General features: G+C 39.8%; 1 protein-coding gene across 2 annotated transcripts in view; it reads right to left on the minus strand.

The window, feature by feature from the left end:
* The window catches only part of col5a1 (procollagen, type V, alpha 1), an 86,296-nt gene that overhangs the window by 10,554 nt on the left and 60,536 nt on the right, over window positions 1–15,206 (minus strand). For both annotated transcript variants that reach the window (XM_059358310.1, XM_059358309.1), the window contains exons 31-57: window positions 13,775–13,828; window positions 13,260–13,313; window positions 12,454–12,498; window positions 12,207–12,260; window positions 11,393–11,437; window positions 11,252–11,305; window positions 11,106–11,159; window positions 10,958–11,011; window positions 10,225–10,332; window positions 9,955–10,044; window positions 9,355–9,408; window positions 8,973–9,080; window positions 8,767–8,874; window positions 7,338–7,391; window positions 7,163–7,216; window positions 6,961–7,068; window positions 6,822–6,875; window positions 6,587–6,694; window positions 3,402–3,455; window positions 2,764–2,871; window positions 2,551–2,604; window positions 2,395–2,448; window positions 2,212–2,265; window positions 2,057–2,110; window positions 1,853–1,960; window positions 1,594–1,647; window positions 197–250 (exon numbers count right to left, since the gene is read on the minus strand). In XM_059358310.1, the coding sequence (XP_059214293.1) occupies window positions 197–250; window positions 1,594–1,647; window positions 1,853–1,960; window positions 2,057–2,110; window positions 2,212–2,265; window positions 2,395–2,448; window positions 2,551–2,604; window positions 2,764–2,871; window positions 3,402–3,455; window positions 6,587–6,694; window positions 6,822–6,875; window positions 6,961–7,068; window positions 7,163–7,216; window positions 7,338–7,391; window positions 8,767–8,874; window positions 8,973–9,080; window positions 9,355–9,408; window positions 9,955–10,044; window positions 10,225–10,332; window positions 10,958–11,011; window positions 11,106–11,159; window positions 11,252–11,305; window positions 11,393–11,437; window positions 12,207–12,260; window positions 12,454–12,498; window positions 13,260–13,313; window positions 13,775–13,828 (1,854 nt within the window). The remainder of the gene's footprint in view (window positions 1–196; window positions 251–1,593; window positions 1,648–1,852; window positions 1,961–2,056; window positions 2,111–2,211; window positions 2,266–2,394; window positions 2,449–2,550; window positions 2,605–2,763; window positions 2,872–3,401; window positions 3,456–6,586; window positions 6,695–6,821; window positions 6,876–6,960; window positions 7,069–7,162; window positions 7,217–7,337; window positions 7,392–8,766; window positions 8,875–8,972; window positions 9,081–9,354; window positions 9,409–9,954; window positions 10,045–10,224; window positions 10,333–10,957; window positions 11,012–11,105; window positions 11,160–11,251; window positions 11,306–11,392; window positions 11,438–12,206; window positions 12,261–12,453; window positions 12,499–13,259; window positions 13,314–13,774; window positions 13,829–15,206) is intronic.

The raw sequence follows: 15,206 nt of genomic DNA on the forward strand, positions 1-15,206 counted from the left end.
TATCAATATAGCAGTCAATATTACACCATCATCTGCATAATGCATCTGGCTTGCACACCCTCTAATCATTAAGGTAATGATTTGATGGCTGGAGGCAAACAACAGATCTAATCAATCTGTTTGTAAATAGGTCCATTAGTCTTATTATTAAAGCTTCTGTTCTACATAAAAACATTCAGCCGGGCAAGTGGCTCACCTTTTCTCCTTTGACACCAGAATCTCCTTTCAAACCGGGTAAACCAGGAGGACCCTGAGAGAGAGGGGACACATTAGAGAGAGCTGTTGAATGAAGATTCAGATCAGATTGCACATGCAGCTGTTTTCTCTATGAACTGATAGTGTCGCATTATCTGGAGTTGCCCTTTCACACATGCTGCACACAACGGGACTGTTTGTGTGTCTGACACATTGGAAATAATCCATTTGGTGAAGGTGAGGGGTCATGCCTTTGTAGAGCGTGCAGAAGACAGGGCATGGCGCTTGGTTCTTAATTAGGTCATAAACAACCAAGCCTCTTGATGTTAATTGAATTTGTCTGACGATTTTTGAGTTGATTCTTACTGACAAGTTCTTGAATGTCGTTGTCACTCCAGTCAGACATATTTGTTGCTGTATTCGTGTAAATTACCTTTTTCTTTTAACCTCAGATGTTTGTATTTTTCCAGTTTTGCACTAGTTGCATGACAGACATCATCAACTGCCCACTCACTTGCTGGGACTTCAAATAACGACTATTTTCATTGTTGATTAATCTTTCGATTATTTTCCTGACCGATTGATTAGTTGTCTGGTCTATTAAATGACAGACAATGGTGAAAAATATCGATCAGTATTTCTTAAAGCCCAATATAACATCATTAAAGTCTTATTTTATCCACAACTCAAAATATTCAATTTACTTGATCGTTATTGTTAATTTGATGGGGACATTGCACAGTAAATGTATTGCACCAGAAATGGCTGTAAAGCTTATTTGCATCTACAGTCCCTAGACAGGAGTCAACAGTAGCACTTAATTCTGCACATAAAACAGTCTGTCCATACCATAATAGAGTCACACAAAAAATGTCAGTAAAAAATAATAAAAAAATTGAATAATCAGTTTATTTGATCAGTTTGAGACAGTTTCTTTAACAAGACACACACTATTTTTCTACATTTTATGTTTAACTACACACAATATATCATTAACTCATTATTGTCATAGAACATTAAAGCAACCAGAAAGTTTTCTCATATTAGAAGCTGAATCAGATACATTTAGCCATTTTTCCTTAAAGAACTCCTTAAATAATTTAATCAATTATCAAAATAGTTGGTGATTAATTCAATCTAATCGATTAATATTTGCAGCTCTATTGATCAGTGGTCAGGGAACGGCTATATTCACACAAAGGCTGGATCACACATTACACAGACTTTGTAGTATGGAGCCGACAGAGTAAATTCTGGTTTAACTGATTCAAACATTTATGTTCTCACATACTTTACAGCTCCTCCAGGTAACTTATACACGTTTAGAGTTGCAGTATATGTGTGAAAGGGGTTCAAGGAGATACCTCAGTTTAAAGTTCAGGAGTCACTTGTACTCACCATAGGTCCGGGAGGTCCATCTGGGCCTGGAGAACCAGGTAGACCTTGCTCTCCCTGCAAAGAAATACCAATTATGCAGTGCTTTTACCCGCGGCTCAAAAGAAAACAAGTTTCTATAAATAACAAGGCTCCTTTATGTTCAGCAGTTTATTGAAAACCATTTATACACACCTGCTCTGTAAGCTGTTTTAACAACACAACACAACATTGAGACATGACTGTGATAAATTGCTGTGATGGTAAGAAACACTTTACTTACAACTGGGCCAGGGATACCCCTGAGGCCTTCAGAACCGGGCTTGCCAGGTGATCCTTGAGGACCAACAGGGCCTGTCTTTCCTTGGGGACCTTCCAAACCAGATTCTCCCTTTCACACAAAAACAGCAAACACACAACGTCAGATTCTTGCTCATTAGTTGGTGCCCTATGTGAAGAGAATGTCTGCATTTGTTAGATGCGTTACCTTGGCTCCTTTCTCTCCTTGTCTTCCCTCAGGTCCTGCTGCTCCAGGGGGGCCCTGTTTTAAAAAATAGATGACAGATTAATATTGTGGAACACAAAGACAAAACATTTTAGCATTTTGACATTGATAACATTTCACATCAGGACAATACTTACTCTCTTTCCTGGTGGTCCAGAGGGACCAGACTCTCCAGTGGGTCCAGGAGAACCCTACATTGAATTTAAATGAAAAGAAAATAATTAAACAGCATTCTTTTTGTGATTTAAATGGCAGTCTCATAAAATAATTCCTTGTCAGCACATAGAGCTGTGGTAACACAATTGGTATACAACACTCACAGCTTGACCGGCCTCTCCATCATCTCCCTTGTCACCAGAGGGACCATCTAACCCCTGCATAACAAATGAACAGCGCCTCAGTTATGCTGCATTACATCAAAAACAAACTGTAAAAAAACAGAGTTTGCACAATTCATTCACTTATTCGATACGTACAGCTGGACCGGGCTCTCCAGGGGGGCCTGGGTCACCGGGGAAACCACTGGGACCCTGAAAATCAATAAAACTTGCATTACTTTTTATATTGAAGAGATATTTAGTTTAAGGTCACACTGGCCGTCCTTTGTGTGAGGTAAAATCAGTGGTCAGAGTACATTTATTTCTAAAATAAAAGTTACTTTGTGAAGCCGAAAGTGGAAAACAACTTACAGGGCTGCCTTTGGGACCATCATCTCCAGGGGGACCTTTAGGGCCAGGAGGTCCAGCAGTACCAGCCGGACCGCCCTCTCCCTTTTCTCCTCGCTCTCCTCTTGGACCCTGGAATAATATGTAGTATGTTACAGGACTGTTCAAATATGTCAAAAATAATAATCACAATTATTTTGGTCAATATATATTTAATACAATATGACATTTATTTTAATTTATATATCATTTTATATAAATTATAAATGTATAATTCAACTGAAAAAAATAAATGTAAAAATAAATAAATAAATGTGATTTAAAAAAGAATAACCTGTTAATATATTAAAATAAATAAAAACAATAATTACATATAATTACATTATTTTAAAAATGTGATAAATGAAATAAAAATGCATAGGATGTTTTAACATTAGTGCCAAAATGGTAACTGAAAATAACATTTGGTTAAATCACTCAGTTCTAGCAAGTTAATACTTCTAATTCAGAGATTGTAGTAGAAAACAAGTGGCGAATGAAATGTAAATGCCAAAGAATAATTCAACAGTGTCATAATACTTTATGGTCAGCTGTTTTGAAGTCCAGCTATTCACCAACAATGACTCATGTAAACATGGAGGAAAGATAATGGGATAACTCACTGGAGGGCCAACTTCTCCCTGAAGACCGGGCTCTCCTGTTTCACCAGCATCTCCCTGATAAGAGAGAGAGAGGGGGGAGGCGATATTAGAGGGTGAGAGAGAGACACACACGTTATCAGAAAGGTGATTTGTTGATCCAACAAGGTTCTAAAAATCCCATCATTTACAGCAGCTCTTACTTTCCCGGTGCCCTTGTCACCCGAATGGGGACAGAAAGAGATGACACAAGAGATTTCAATCCATCAAGTGCAGGCAGATTGTGAGGCTGGAGCACAGGAGGGCGCTGACCTCACTGTTCTCCCTGGACCCTGCACATATATCTTGTCCTCTTCCCTGTGCCTTATTGGATAGCTGCTCTGTTGACTCACCTATACACTGGGCACTATCGTTACTCACTGTCACATAAGACTACCGTCCTCCCTGCTGGGGTTTACTGCAGATGCCACACCTGTTTAAGGGACAAATATGAGCTCATATTTGGGAGACGCAGAGCAAAATGATGGCTCTGCTAAACCAATGTCAAGCTGTGCGGTGATGTGCTATGATAAGCATGTCCAGATTCTCTCTAGCATGAACAACAGCTCTGTATTGTGAATGTCAGCTGATACTCTAAATTAGTGTCTGGCTGTCTTCCAGACCTGTCAGGAAATCCACTCTAAGCAGTCGGTACGCCTCTTTAAAAGCATGACTGATCCTCCCGTATTAGGAGCTGGTCTTTATGCAATGTTGCAGCTGAGACGCCCTGCACAGGCCGCGACTCCATCCTTACAACAACCTGCTCGTGTTCACCACGGGGAAGCTTGTAAAATCTGCTGACGACGGGGAAATGGAGAGCATGAAAGACAGCTGCTCATCACAGATATATGAGGGACGAGTGTAGAAAAAATAAAAGCCTCGAGCTCAGTCGCTTGCCAACTCCCTCGGCCGGCCAATAAAATGCCAGATCAGCTTAAGAGCGATTAGCCAAAAGAGCGCAGTGTTTGTTTGCACAGAAGAAGGACAGGCTATCCTCAGGGAGATTATAAAGGAGCAAAAGGTGATTCTATTGACTGAACCAGATAAAACAAATCGCACTATCACTACAGACAGAAAGTGATGAGAAAGTGCACAGCGCTACAGTCCAGCAGGTGCAAAAGCTGCCAAAGCAGGCCTTTCATAATGAAACAGCAGCAACAAATAAGAACGGGAGCTGATTTTATGAGAGGCGCCTTTTAATAATGCATTTATCATCTTGGAAGTACAGTGCCTTTTGAGTATTAATTCATACTCTCTCCAGCAATAGTACTGCCGGGGATGGCAGCTTGTACATTAGATTAGCTGTGCATCTGTCACTCTGCGGCAGAAAAATGTCTAATTTAAAAGGGTATCATATAAATAGGCATGGGAAATATTAATGACTGCAAAAGCCTTTTAAAGAGGTATCATTCACAGGCTGCACCTCAGAGCACTCACACAAACTGCTAACACGCTGAAGCTGTCGCTTCGAAAGTGCTTTAAAAACCAGTCAACTGGACAAACTGAATCGTGTATATCTTACAGGGAGGTTGCAATGAAAAAAATGTGTACACAATCAGGCACCACTGCGGTGCAGTCATAACACAAAGCTCTGTTGTCTGCGTCTCTGGAAAAACAGCATATTTTACTTTAAAAATTCACATCTAAAGAGAAAAGGCACTCTGGGTTTTTTTGGAACAGGACCAGAGGTGCCATCTGGAACAAAAAGGCTGTAGCAAACATTGAAAGAATACATTTCAGCAGGTTGAAATTTCAGCTCCTCACATCCACTTTAAAAAGCCATAGACGGGCTGGCTTCTCCGGGCGAAAAGTGTTCTTCTCTGGGCGGTGAAGAATTTATGATTATACAGAAATCCAAATACAGTTTCTTCATGGGTGGGCAATGCTCCTTTTTTTCAGTTGAAATAAATCACCATTTCTGTGTGTAGTTATGGGCACTAAATACTTTTGGTTGACAAATACCTGCAGACTGGGAAGTACAATGAAATATAATTTTATGGGTTGCCTAGATTTTTGTTTACCAAAGTGATTATATTGTCCATTTACTGAATTGCCTACAGGATAGATATAATTACTATGAGATGAAAAGCGACACAAAACAACACAACTAAAAGGAGTTTATGTGACTTTGGAGATGTCTGTGTTTACAGTTACAGCAGCTAAAGAAGCTGCAGGTGTAATTACAAACATTTCTTGCCAAAAAAGCCATCAAAATGACATTATGCTACAAGACAAAACAGCTGTACCACTCTATTCCCTAAAGCCCCTTCCTGCTAGTAAAAGAAAAATTAAGATGAATACTTGTGACTGAAAAAAGTCATTATAATAAGAAATGTATACAAAATGACTTATTATTGAAATAGGGATTTATTATTACAAAAGATTTAGAATTTTTCTCAAAATAATTACTTATTATTGAAAAATAATAATTTTGTATTTTTGCATAAAATTTTGATTTTATATGCAAGAAAATAGGAAACTCCAAATAATGTATTACTAAGCTATCTCAAAATGTGAAACTTTCTCAAAATTATAATGAGTTAGTGTCTTAAAATGAGGAGAAACATTCTCAAAAGAAACTATCAATCAAACTAACAAACTATCTTAAGAAAGTTTCTCATTAATGTTGCAAAAGTCATAATTTTGAGAAAGTTTCTTCATCATTATAAGTTATTACTTTGAGATATTAAGTCATTATGAGGTAATTATTTCTCAATACTAATATATAATAAAATATAATAAAATAAATATAATTTATTTTGAGATAATAACTCATTATTTTGATATACAAGGTCATATTAAGATAGTAAGACATTATTAAGCAATTATTTTAAGAAAATATGTCATCATTTTGAGATACTGATTTATTACTTTGAGACATTATTAAGTCATTTTTTCGAGATATTGAGTATTTATTTTAAGATATTAAGTAATTTTGATATACATGGTCATTCTTTCAAAAATACTAATAATACTAAAATGCTAAAATACTAATAAGTCATATTAAGATAGTAAGACATAATTAAGTCATTATTTAGAGAAAGTTTCTCATTATTTTGCTAGGTCGCTATTTTGTGATACTAAATCATTATTATGTCTCACAGCTTTTTTCCCCATTTCATTGGCAGAATATGACTTCCATACAAACCAAACATAGAAAAGAGGTTTACCTTTTCTCCAACATTACCAGGATTTCCAATACCACCAGGAGGTCCCTGAGGGCCATCGGCTCCAGGGGGTCCTGAGGGGCCTCTGGGACCAGGGGGGCCGGGTGGACCCTACATGTTAGAAAGGATGCAGATGAATGAGTAAAGACACTTAACTTGTAAACTTCTTGTAATGTGATGTACTGAGTATTTAATACAGTCACTCATATATTATATATTATATATAATATAGACTCACCATCTGACCGACGTCTCCAGTTTCACCTTTCTCACCAGGTGGACCAGGCAAGCCCTGAGGAGTGTGCAGAGGATTTAATCACATTGCTTCTTAATGATAACATTTAACCATAGTTAATATGCTTCACTGCAGTCCGCACCTGCAGCCCAACTGGACCCGGAGGTCCGGGGAATCCTCTTGATCCTTCATCTCCCTTCTGGCCGAACAGACCCTGCTGACCTCTGGGACCAGGCTCACCATCTGCACCCTGAAAGATTTGACGGATGAAAGGTGTTACAATCAGGAGAAACAAAGGATGGCGGTACTGTAAACGAGGCGCTGAATGCAAACTAGATACTTACAGCAGGACCAGGTGCTCCGACGGGTCCTTGAGGGCCGGTGGGGCCAGGTGGACCCTGAAAAACATTTTCAAAACCCATAAATTCACAGTAAAAATAAGATCAAACTTATCTCAGGCAGTAAAATAATGATTAATAATGCATATTTTACAATATTTTAAAATAAACAACAACTTACATGCTCTCCTTTGTCACCCTTGCCTCCTTTCTGGCCTGGCTCTCCAAGCTCTCCCTGCGGAGTGACACGATCACAGTGTGAAAGGAAGATAAAACTTTCAAAACAAGGTAATACACAAGTGAGAGGAAGATAAAAATGTGACAAAGAATAATGTTAACTTATCATCAAACAAAAATCCCCAGAACAGAGACTGACATATGAAAGCACAATAAAACCTACACTCAAATATATCCCCCGCTTCAATCTTTATTTAGAGATCTGTCTATGGCTATTTCAATTACATCTATTCTTCTCTGACAAATATAGTTCACATCTGATGGGGGCTTATCACGATGGCTGAGTCACAGTGCTACTAGCAGCCAAAACTGAATAGATCATTAGTCCAATTTCAACCTGTTTGCACCAGCATTCCCAGAGTGAAGAACCTTGCACCATACTTTCAAAGCCTCCACATGCTGTGGGTGTTTGGAGAAATAATGTTAATATCTGCCAAAGCCAAAGGCATTTACTTTTGGTTTGAGTCAGACAATGCTCTTTGTGAGGCAGTATTAGTCTTAAAATAAAGGCCCCGGAGTTGTTCGTTCCCCGTGGACAGGACTTAAAATAAGAAAGTGTCTGAATGTGTGTAAACATTAGCTTGCGAGATCCTTTTTATCTGCATAGCAAATACCCTCTGTATTCTCTGTGTCCGTCTGCACCTTGGGGACCAGTGTAAGGCCAGTTAAGAACCGAGGCATTCTTCAAAGGATAAGAGATTATCCTCTGAGTATCTCCGTGGCTGATCTTCCCGCAAATGTTTTTAGAGGGGATGAAGAGTTGTTCTCGCTTCTGAATACTAAGGGGTCACTTTCACACATTCTGTCACTGCCACAAAATTCCTCCCTCTCTTCTGTGTGTTTGTACAGAGGAGTACAAAGCTGCAACAAGGCAGGTTCGCCTTTTTAAAGATCCGTTAATCGATGCAAACTCTGTCAGACAAATTCCCCTCAGAGAGCTTAAGGTCGTTGGGAAAGAGACAAGACAATATCGGCCTTAGATCTTAACTGTAAAGTTCTGTGTCTTTGTGAGGTAGTAATGTACATGTGCAGCAGACTAGTGTGTGTGTTGTTCTAACTTGGGCCACTTTTGGGGACATATCTGTGAGTAAAGACCAGTTAAATGGGGATGCTTATTGAAGTGGGGACAATAACCATGTCCCCAATAGGGGGAAACCACATTTTTTGGGTCAGTGGTTAAGGTTAGGGTTAGGCAAGTAGTGGTTATGGTTAGGCTAAGTCTCTAGGAAATGGAATGTCCCCAAAAGTAACATAAGCAACCATGTGTGTTTGGTGTGACGCAGAGTGCTTAAAAATTAAAAGCTTCAATGCAGCTTTACTGAATTTCATTATATTGCTCTTTGCGACAAAAAAAGACACAAAAAGTAACTCACCTTGTCTCCGTCCTCTCCAGGTGGTCCAGGAGGTCCTCCAGGTCCTGGCAGACCCACGGGTCCCTGAATACCGTCTCTTCCAGCTGGGCCTTGAGGTCCTTTCTCTCCCTAAAATATTTTTTTTTTTCATAAACAATGCTTAATCTGTGAAATATTCCATTGTATTTAATTTGGTCACAGCAGTTTCTATAATGTGATGTTCTTACCGGTCCACCTTTCTCTCCGGCAGGGCCTGGAGGTCCCTGAGGGCCAGGTCGTCCAGGAAGACCTGTAGGACCGGCTGGGCCAGCAGGGCCACGCTCACCAGGAGAACCCTACAGCATAGTAATGTTAGTAATCAAAGTAACTGAATGGAAATATTGTAGATATCAAAGTGTTAACACTGTACATAGTCATACCACCAGGCACATCTACCAAATAGGTCAGACCTCCCTTATGTAAGTAGTAAACTGTGCATATAATTACATTATGTAAGAGCCTGGAACAACTGAGGGTGGGAACTTTGCTATGAAGATGATTCCCAGAGAATAAGGCAGGTGAGAATGAGAGTGACAAAGTGAGGATGCGGATGCAGTAAATTGTACTCACAGCAGGGCCTGGTGGGCCGTGAGGTCCTTCATTCCCTTTCAGACCGTGAGCACCCTGCAGAACAAGATAAAATGAAGGCTTCAGAAAACAAACACATCTGTTGGGGAAGCACACATCCTGCCGTACCCTGGTCTCTGTATCTTCAAAGAGGCTCAGCGTGAGATGGAAAACCTCCTACAGTCCCCAAAGTGGAGGCTGAGAGCAGCCGGGGAGAACAGTGATTTACTAAAACTGCTACGAGCTTCCTTTATACTACAGCAGAACAGGTGTATCTGCATCTTACAGTTAAATGAAAAGATGTTTCCATTTCATTGATTTCTTTCGAGCAAGTTTGCAGTAAGAAAAATAGTGTGAATTGCATAACTACCAGGACATGACTTTGTCAAGTTAGAATAGAATAAAAAATTAAAAAAATAAACAGCCTGGAGCACACTGTTCCTCTACTGAAGCCCACTCAGGGAGTTGATAACATGACTGAATCCCGAAGTCAACCACAGTCTTACAGCGACTTTATAGCCCAGAACTATTATGCAATAACCAAGCTGTGAGAGATATTGAATTTGTGAGATGCTTTTGTACTGAGCAGACGGGAATACTAACCACAGGGCCGGGCAGACCTCTCTCTCCGGGGAAACCTCTTGGTCCAGGAGGGCCATCTTTACCTGCTGGGCCAGCAGGACCGGGGTCACCCTGTAGGTCAGAACACAATGAAATTAATTCTGTAAATGCAGTGCTAGGCTCTTGTGTGATTATATGGTACAAATAACACTTAAATTAGTGTAGTTCCATCATCCTATGAAAAAGATACTGGGACAGGAACAGTGTTGTTACTGGTACTAAAAAGAAATTAATTAGAACTTGGGGATTCACCTTGGCTCCTTCTTTCCCTGCCGCTCCAGGTAGACCCTGCTCACCAGGTGGGCCTGGGGGTCCTGGATGACCACGATCTCCCATTGGTCCAGTCTCACCTGTTGGTCCCTACAAAAAACAAAATGAAATCATAGACACTACAGCTATTAAACCCAGTTGCAGAGGAGGTGTGAAAAAATAAACTACAGTAAAAGGGACACTGTGAGCAAAATCAGCAAGTCAATATGAAAAAGATGTTACAATTTCTCCATGTATTACAAAACACAGCATGGACAAGCTAAGCATTTGCTGTGTGGGAGGCCTACTAGTCATTAAGGCCACATACAGCTCGGTTATCATCGATGTTCTCAGCTGGCATTAGCAGAGCGGCTGGGAGGGAAAAGTCTGTTAAATGCTTATGCATAATGGATGAAGAGCCCATTGCTAATATGAAAGAGGATAAACAACACTTAAGTCATGGCTCGAGAGATATAGGTATGAGGATAAATCTCTTTTTTTTGGTAGGAAAGACAAACATCTTGATGATCACCTACAGGTTTGTGTTCACGCACTTTTACAACTGCGTGTGACTTTAAAAACAATTTGAGGTTAATACAAATACTTATTTTTTCAGCATCTTTATGGAGATTTTTCTCTGCATAAAAGAATACAATCAAGTTGGACTGAAAGACAGATAGACTGACAATACACGTAAGGGAACAACACAGCAAGATGGTCAGTGACTCTGACTCACCTGAGGTCCAACCACGCCTGGGGGGCCAGGAGGGCCGGTCTTGCCTTGGAATCCCTGTTTGTTACAGAAGAAAAACCCCAGTTATATGAAATATGACCTTCTCTGTTGAATACGGATGAAGAGCTGAGATATCTGCCTGTTTACTCACAGTCTCTCCTCTCTGTCCAGGATGTCCGGGCAGTCCGTCTTTTCCTGCAGGTCCCTGAAAAACACATACAAATATATTAATATAAAGAAAAAGGCATGATGGGATAATATTTCATTTTGTGTGTGTGTGTATGAGTTTGGACTCACAGGAGGGCCCTTTGGTCCTGGGAAACCTGTTGGTCCCTGAGGCCCTGGCAGACCCTGAAACAAATGTTATGATATCTGGTCAATAATCAGTTGATTCTTCATGTCATGAGAATAAAATGATGGTGGTGTGAGTGTACGTACCCTTTCACCGGGAGGTCCTGGTGGTCCGTCATTTCCTGAGTTACCCTGAAGAGACAAAACAAGGATTATAAAATTGAGAGTTACAGTCTTTGATTATGTAGTAATGTGGTCACAGCTGTGTGTTTATTCAGTATTACTGCACCAATTAGTCCACTGGTAAAAAAAAAAGGATCCAATGAAGTCATTCAAAAAAAAAGATGCTGGCAAATAAACAAAGAGAGCTTTATGTTGAGATTTATGTTTGAACAGCCAGCAACCCTGCTGTGTCATGTTGCTTTGTTGGAAAATTACTTTGGTTGCTGGCTTTTTATCTCCATCCAAAGCGGCAAACTTCACCAACAATCGATGGTAAGTAACAGGTATGTAACTTGCATGTTTTTATTTGTAGCCTATTATTTTGACTTTGCCTGTAGTTTTTGGTTACTGTGTAATTTTCGTCACAGAGTAGCTTGATGAACCTGCAATATTCAAGCTACAATGTAACAAAAACTATATTCCTGGCAAGTGACAACAGCTGGGGGAAAGTGAGCATAATAGTTGCAGATGGTAGATAATGTGGTTCTAATGTAGCCGCAAGATTAAAACCTTTTTTTTTTCTCTTTCTGCTAATTAATACTTGCATTTCTTTGTTGCTGTGAGTTTATTTGATAAACATTACCAGATGTATGTAATAACTGTTATTTAATATCAATAAGCCAATTGAAGATGTGGTTATATAGATTTCAGAACAGCTAAGGTGTTCTAAAATCACAGTAAACCATGGCTTTTTGTGTAAGTGGTGAACTTACTAGTGGCAATGAAATATTTGACGTACCTTTGGTCCAGCTTTTCCTGTTGGTCCCCTCGGTCCTCTCTCTCCTCTGGGTCCCTTGAGAATAAAAGACAAAGTGATTAAAATCAAAGAAAGCCTCCTAAGACATATTTGTGACCTTAAAGTGTTTCACTTCACGGCTGAATCAGTGTGGGTTCGCCTCAAGCATGCCCAGGTCGAACCTCCATTTTCACTCAAGTGCCAAGCTCGCCATCTGTATACAAGCACGAGTCTGCTGAGTAAGACTAACCGTTGGTCCTCTCTGTCCGCGTGGGCCAGGCTTTCCTGCTGTTCCCTGTGGACACGGAGAACACACACAATGATCAAAGGAGTCGCATCATTAAGAGGCTGCATCCTCGAGAAGAATGACTCTAATTCCAGCAGACAGTAACATTTGCAAACAGATTTCAACAGAATTGTGCAATTGAGGAGCTCTGAAATCATCTTTTATCATTTATTACTATCAATATTTATCGTGACTAAAATTAGATGTATTACTTCTTCAGAATAGGACACTTTAATAAACAATAAACACGACATAATGATTTTAAAGCGATATAACAATTACAGTGGCCACATAAAGCTTTAATGAGAAAAACAATTATATCTTCTGTGTGGCTTTTAAGTGAAAAAAAAAAAAAAAGATGTTAATGGCACTATTATCCCTTTCTGTCTGGGAGCGTGGTCTCATAAACTTCACAAATGTTTTGTGAAGATGAAAAGCTTTATGTGCCTTGCTCCACTCGGGCTGGCAAACCATTACTCTTGCAGGCAAGCTAATGGCCCATCCCTTAAACAAAGAAAATGAAACATTGCTCAAGCCCTGCAAAGTGATAAACAATGCTTGTGCTGGTTGGAAATGAGTTGTGCGAGTGGTAAAGAAGGAAGAATGCAATTGTCTTTCTGTCCTTGGTAAAAATCTTTATTTTAGACCCATGCCACTTCCTCTAGGTTGATAAATCTGGAGCTGGGACAGGAGCCTGTCTCCAGCACTAGCCAGTATTGATCCTACCCTTGTAGCAATGAGAAGAATAATAAGAAGTCTATCTGACATACCCGAGCTCCTTTCTCCCCATTGGCGCCAGGGAAACCTTGGAAACCTTGAGATCCCTGTGTGACAGAAAGAGAGTAATTAATCATTTGAGAGACAAGCCTTAAATATTATATCCCTTGTTTATACATTGAGGTAGCCATTGCATATTTAATGCAACAAGAGATAGAGTGCACCACAAATGAATGCAGTGTTTTATTGTTGTCATATCAGGAGCAGAGGGGTGACACCAAAAGGCATATTCAAATCCCTGGCTCTTTGATCAGGGAGCTTCAAGCATGTCCACTTGTCAGACTGCGGCTTTGCCTCTGTGAGGCTAAAGGATGAGGCATCAAAAGTTCAGCAAAGCAGCCCTCACATGCACATGTATGAATTTTTAAATCGGTTTTAAATACACACAGGCAGTGTGGACTGACACTTTGCTGAAAAATTGCATTGCTTACCAATAGGGTTTTAAACTCAATCTATACTGATATCAATAAATGACAACATTAGTTGAGCAATACATGTTTGCAATCACCTTTGGTCCTTGTCTTCCTGGGTAACCTGGCAATCCGGGAACTCCAAGTTTACCCTGTAAATGAGAAAAGACAAAACTGATTATGTATTCACTTGAAAGGCTATTCCAGTTATTTCATATTGCACTTCCATAAAGTTGGGGGACTCATTGGTAGGCTAACCACATTTCAAAACCAGGCCCCTAAGTACATCGCATATTCATGCATGCACACATGTATGCACTTATACAAGCACCATAGGTGTTCTCATCAGGATGAAGGAGAATTATTCCACTGCTTATTGCACCTACTGAGTTCATCACCAATGCCATGAATGCATCATTTTTTGTCGCCAGGTATTTTATAAAGGAAGGAGTAAGCTTCCTGGAGCATTTTATACTGACTGTGTGTTCCAATACCCAGACTACTATACTATTTAGCATGCCAGAAAAAGATTTAGCATGTCCCACCTACGTCTTATGCAGTATGCCAAAAATAACGGAATGTCCGACTGCATCCAGTAGCATTTTGCAGTATTCAAGCCAGACCCAAATCTTTTGTGCAGCATATATATGATCAAGAGGGTAAAAGTTCAATGCATGATGATAGGATGAAGTAGTATGTGTCAACTGTATGCATAATGCATGCAACAGTTCATACTTTGTTAGGGCAGATGCACTGTGTAATAAAAGTGAATTGTAAGAGTGTGCAATATGGAACACAGCTTGACTTTGGCATGACAGTTCTGTCAGAAAGAGCTGCTGTTTTATGCATGTGGCACCTGGTGTGTCCCACTGCACCTCTGTGTCTTTGTGGGTTATCAGCGAAGCAAAAAACAAAAGAAAACCATCAGTACAATTTCTACACAATGTTGATCTCCTAATGTGTTTTGCCAGGCTAAATGCAAGGCAAACAGACTACATCATACTACATTCATACAGCTGTGAATGGACACACAATGGTAAGTGTTATTCTAGTAGTAAAATTACATTAAAATATAAACACCTGCTACACACAGCAGCATTTATTAGAACCAGCTCAGTGTTGCTGAAATGCTGAAATGTTGGCTGCTACTCAGGCGTCAATCACATATGAAAATGACTCAGCTGTTAGCCCATGTGTGATCCAGATACAGACTAGTGTCTTTATGTATAATGCAGCGTTGCCACCATAATGCAAATCAGTGTGTGATTCACATTAAGAACAATCACTTTAAGCTTGAAGGATAATAAACACATGCACTGTGGTTAATGTGGAACATAACCACAGTTTTCCCTACAACTTTGGCAAATGACTTGCCAAATCAGATTTTGTTTGGCACAGACTCAGCGATACTCAACAACTGTTCAAGCCAATCTTTAAGCCTTTAAGGAGAGACCACTAAGAGGCTGTATCCGCTGGAAAATAATTATGTGTCTCTTAACCACATAAATGTCTGAGGTATTGTCAGCAACA

The sequence above is a fragment of the Centropristis striata genome, chromosome 19, assembly GCF_030273125.1.
Source record: "Centropristis striata isolate RG_2023a ecotype Rhode Island chromosome 19, C.striata_1.0, whole genome shotgun sequence".
In the NCBI taxonomy this organism is placed as follows: Eukaryota; Metazoa; Chordata; class Actinopteri; order Perciformes; family Serranidae; genus Centropristis; species Centropristis striata.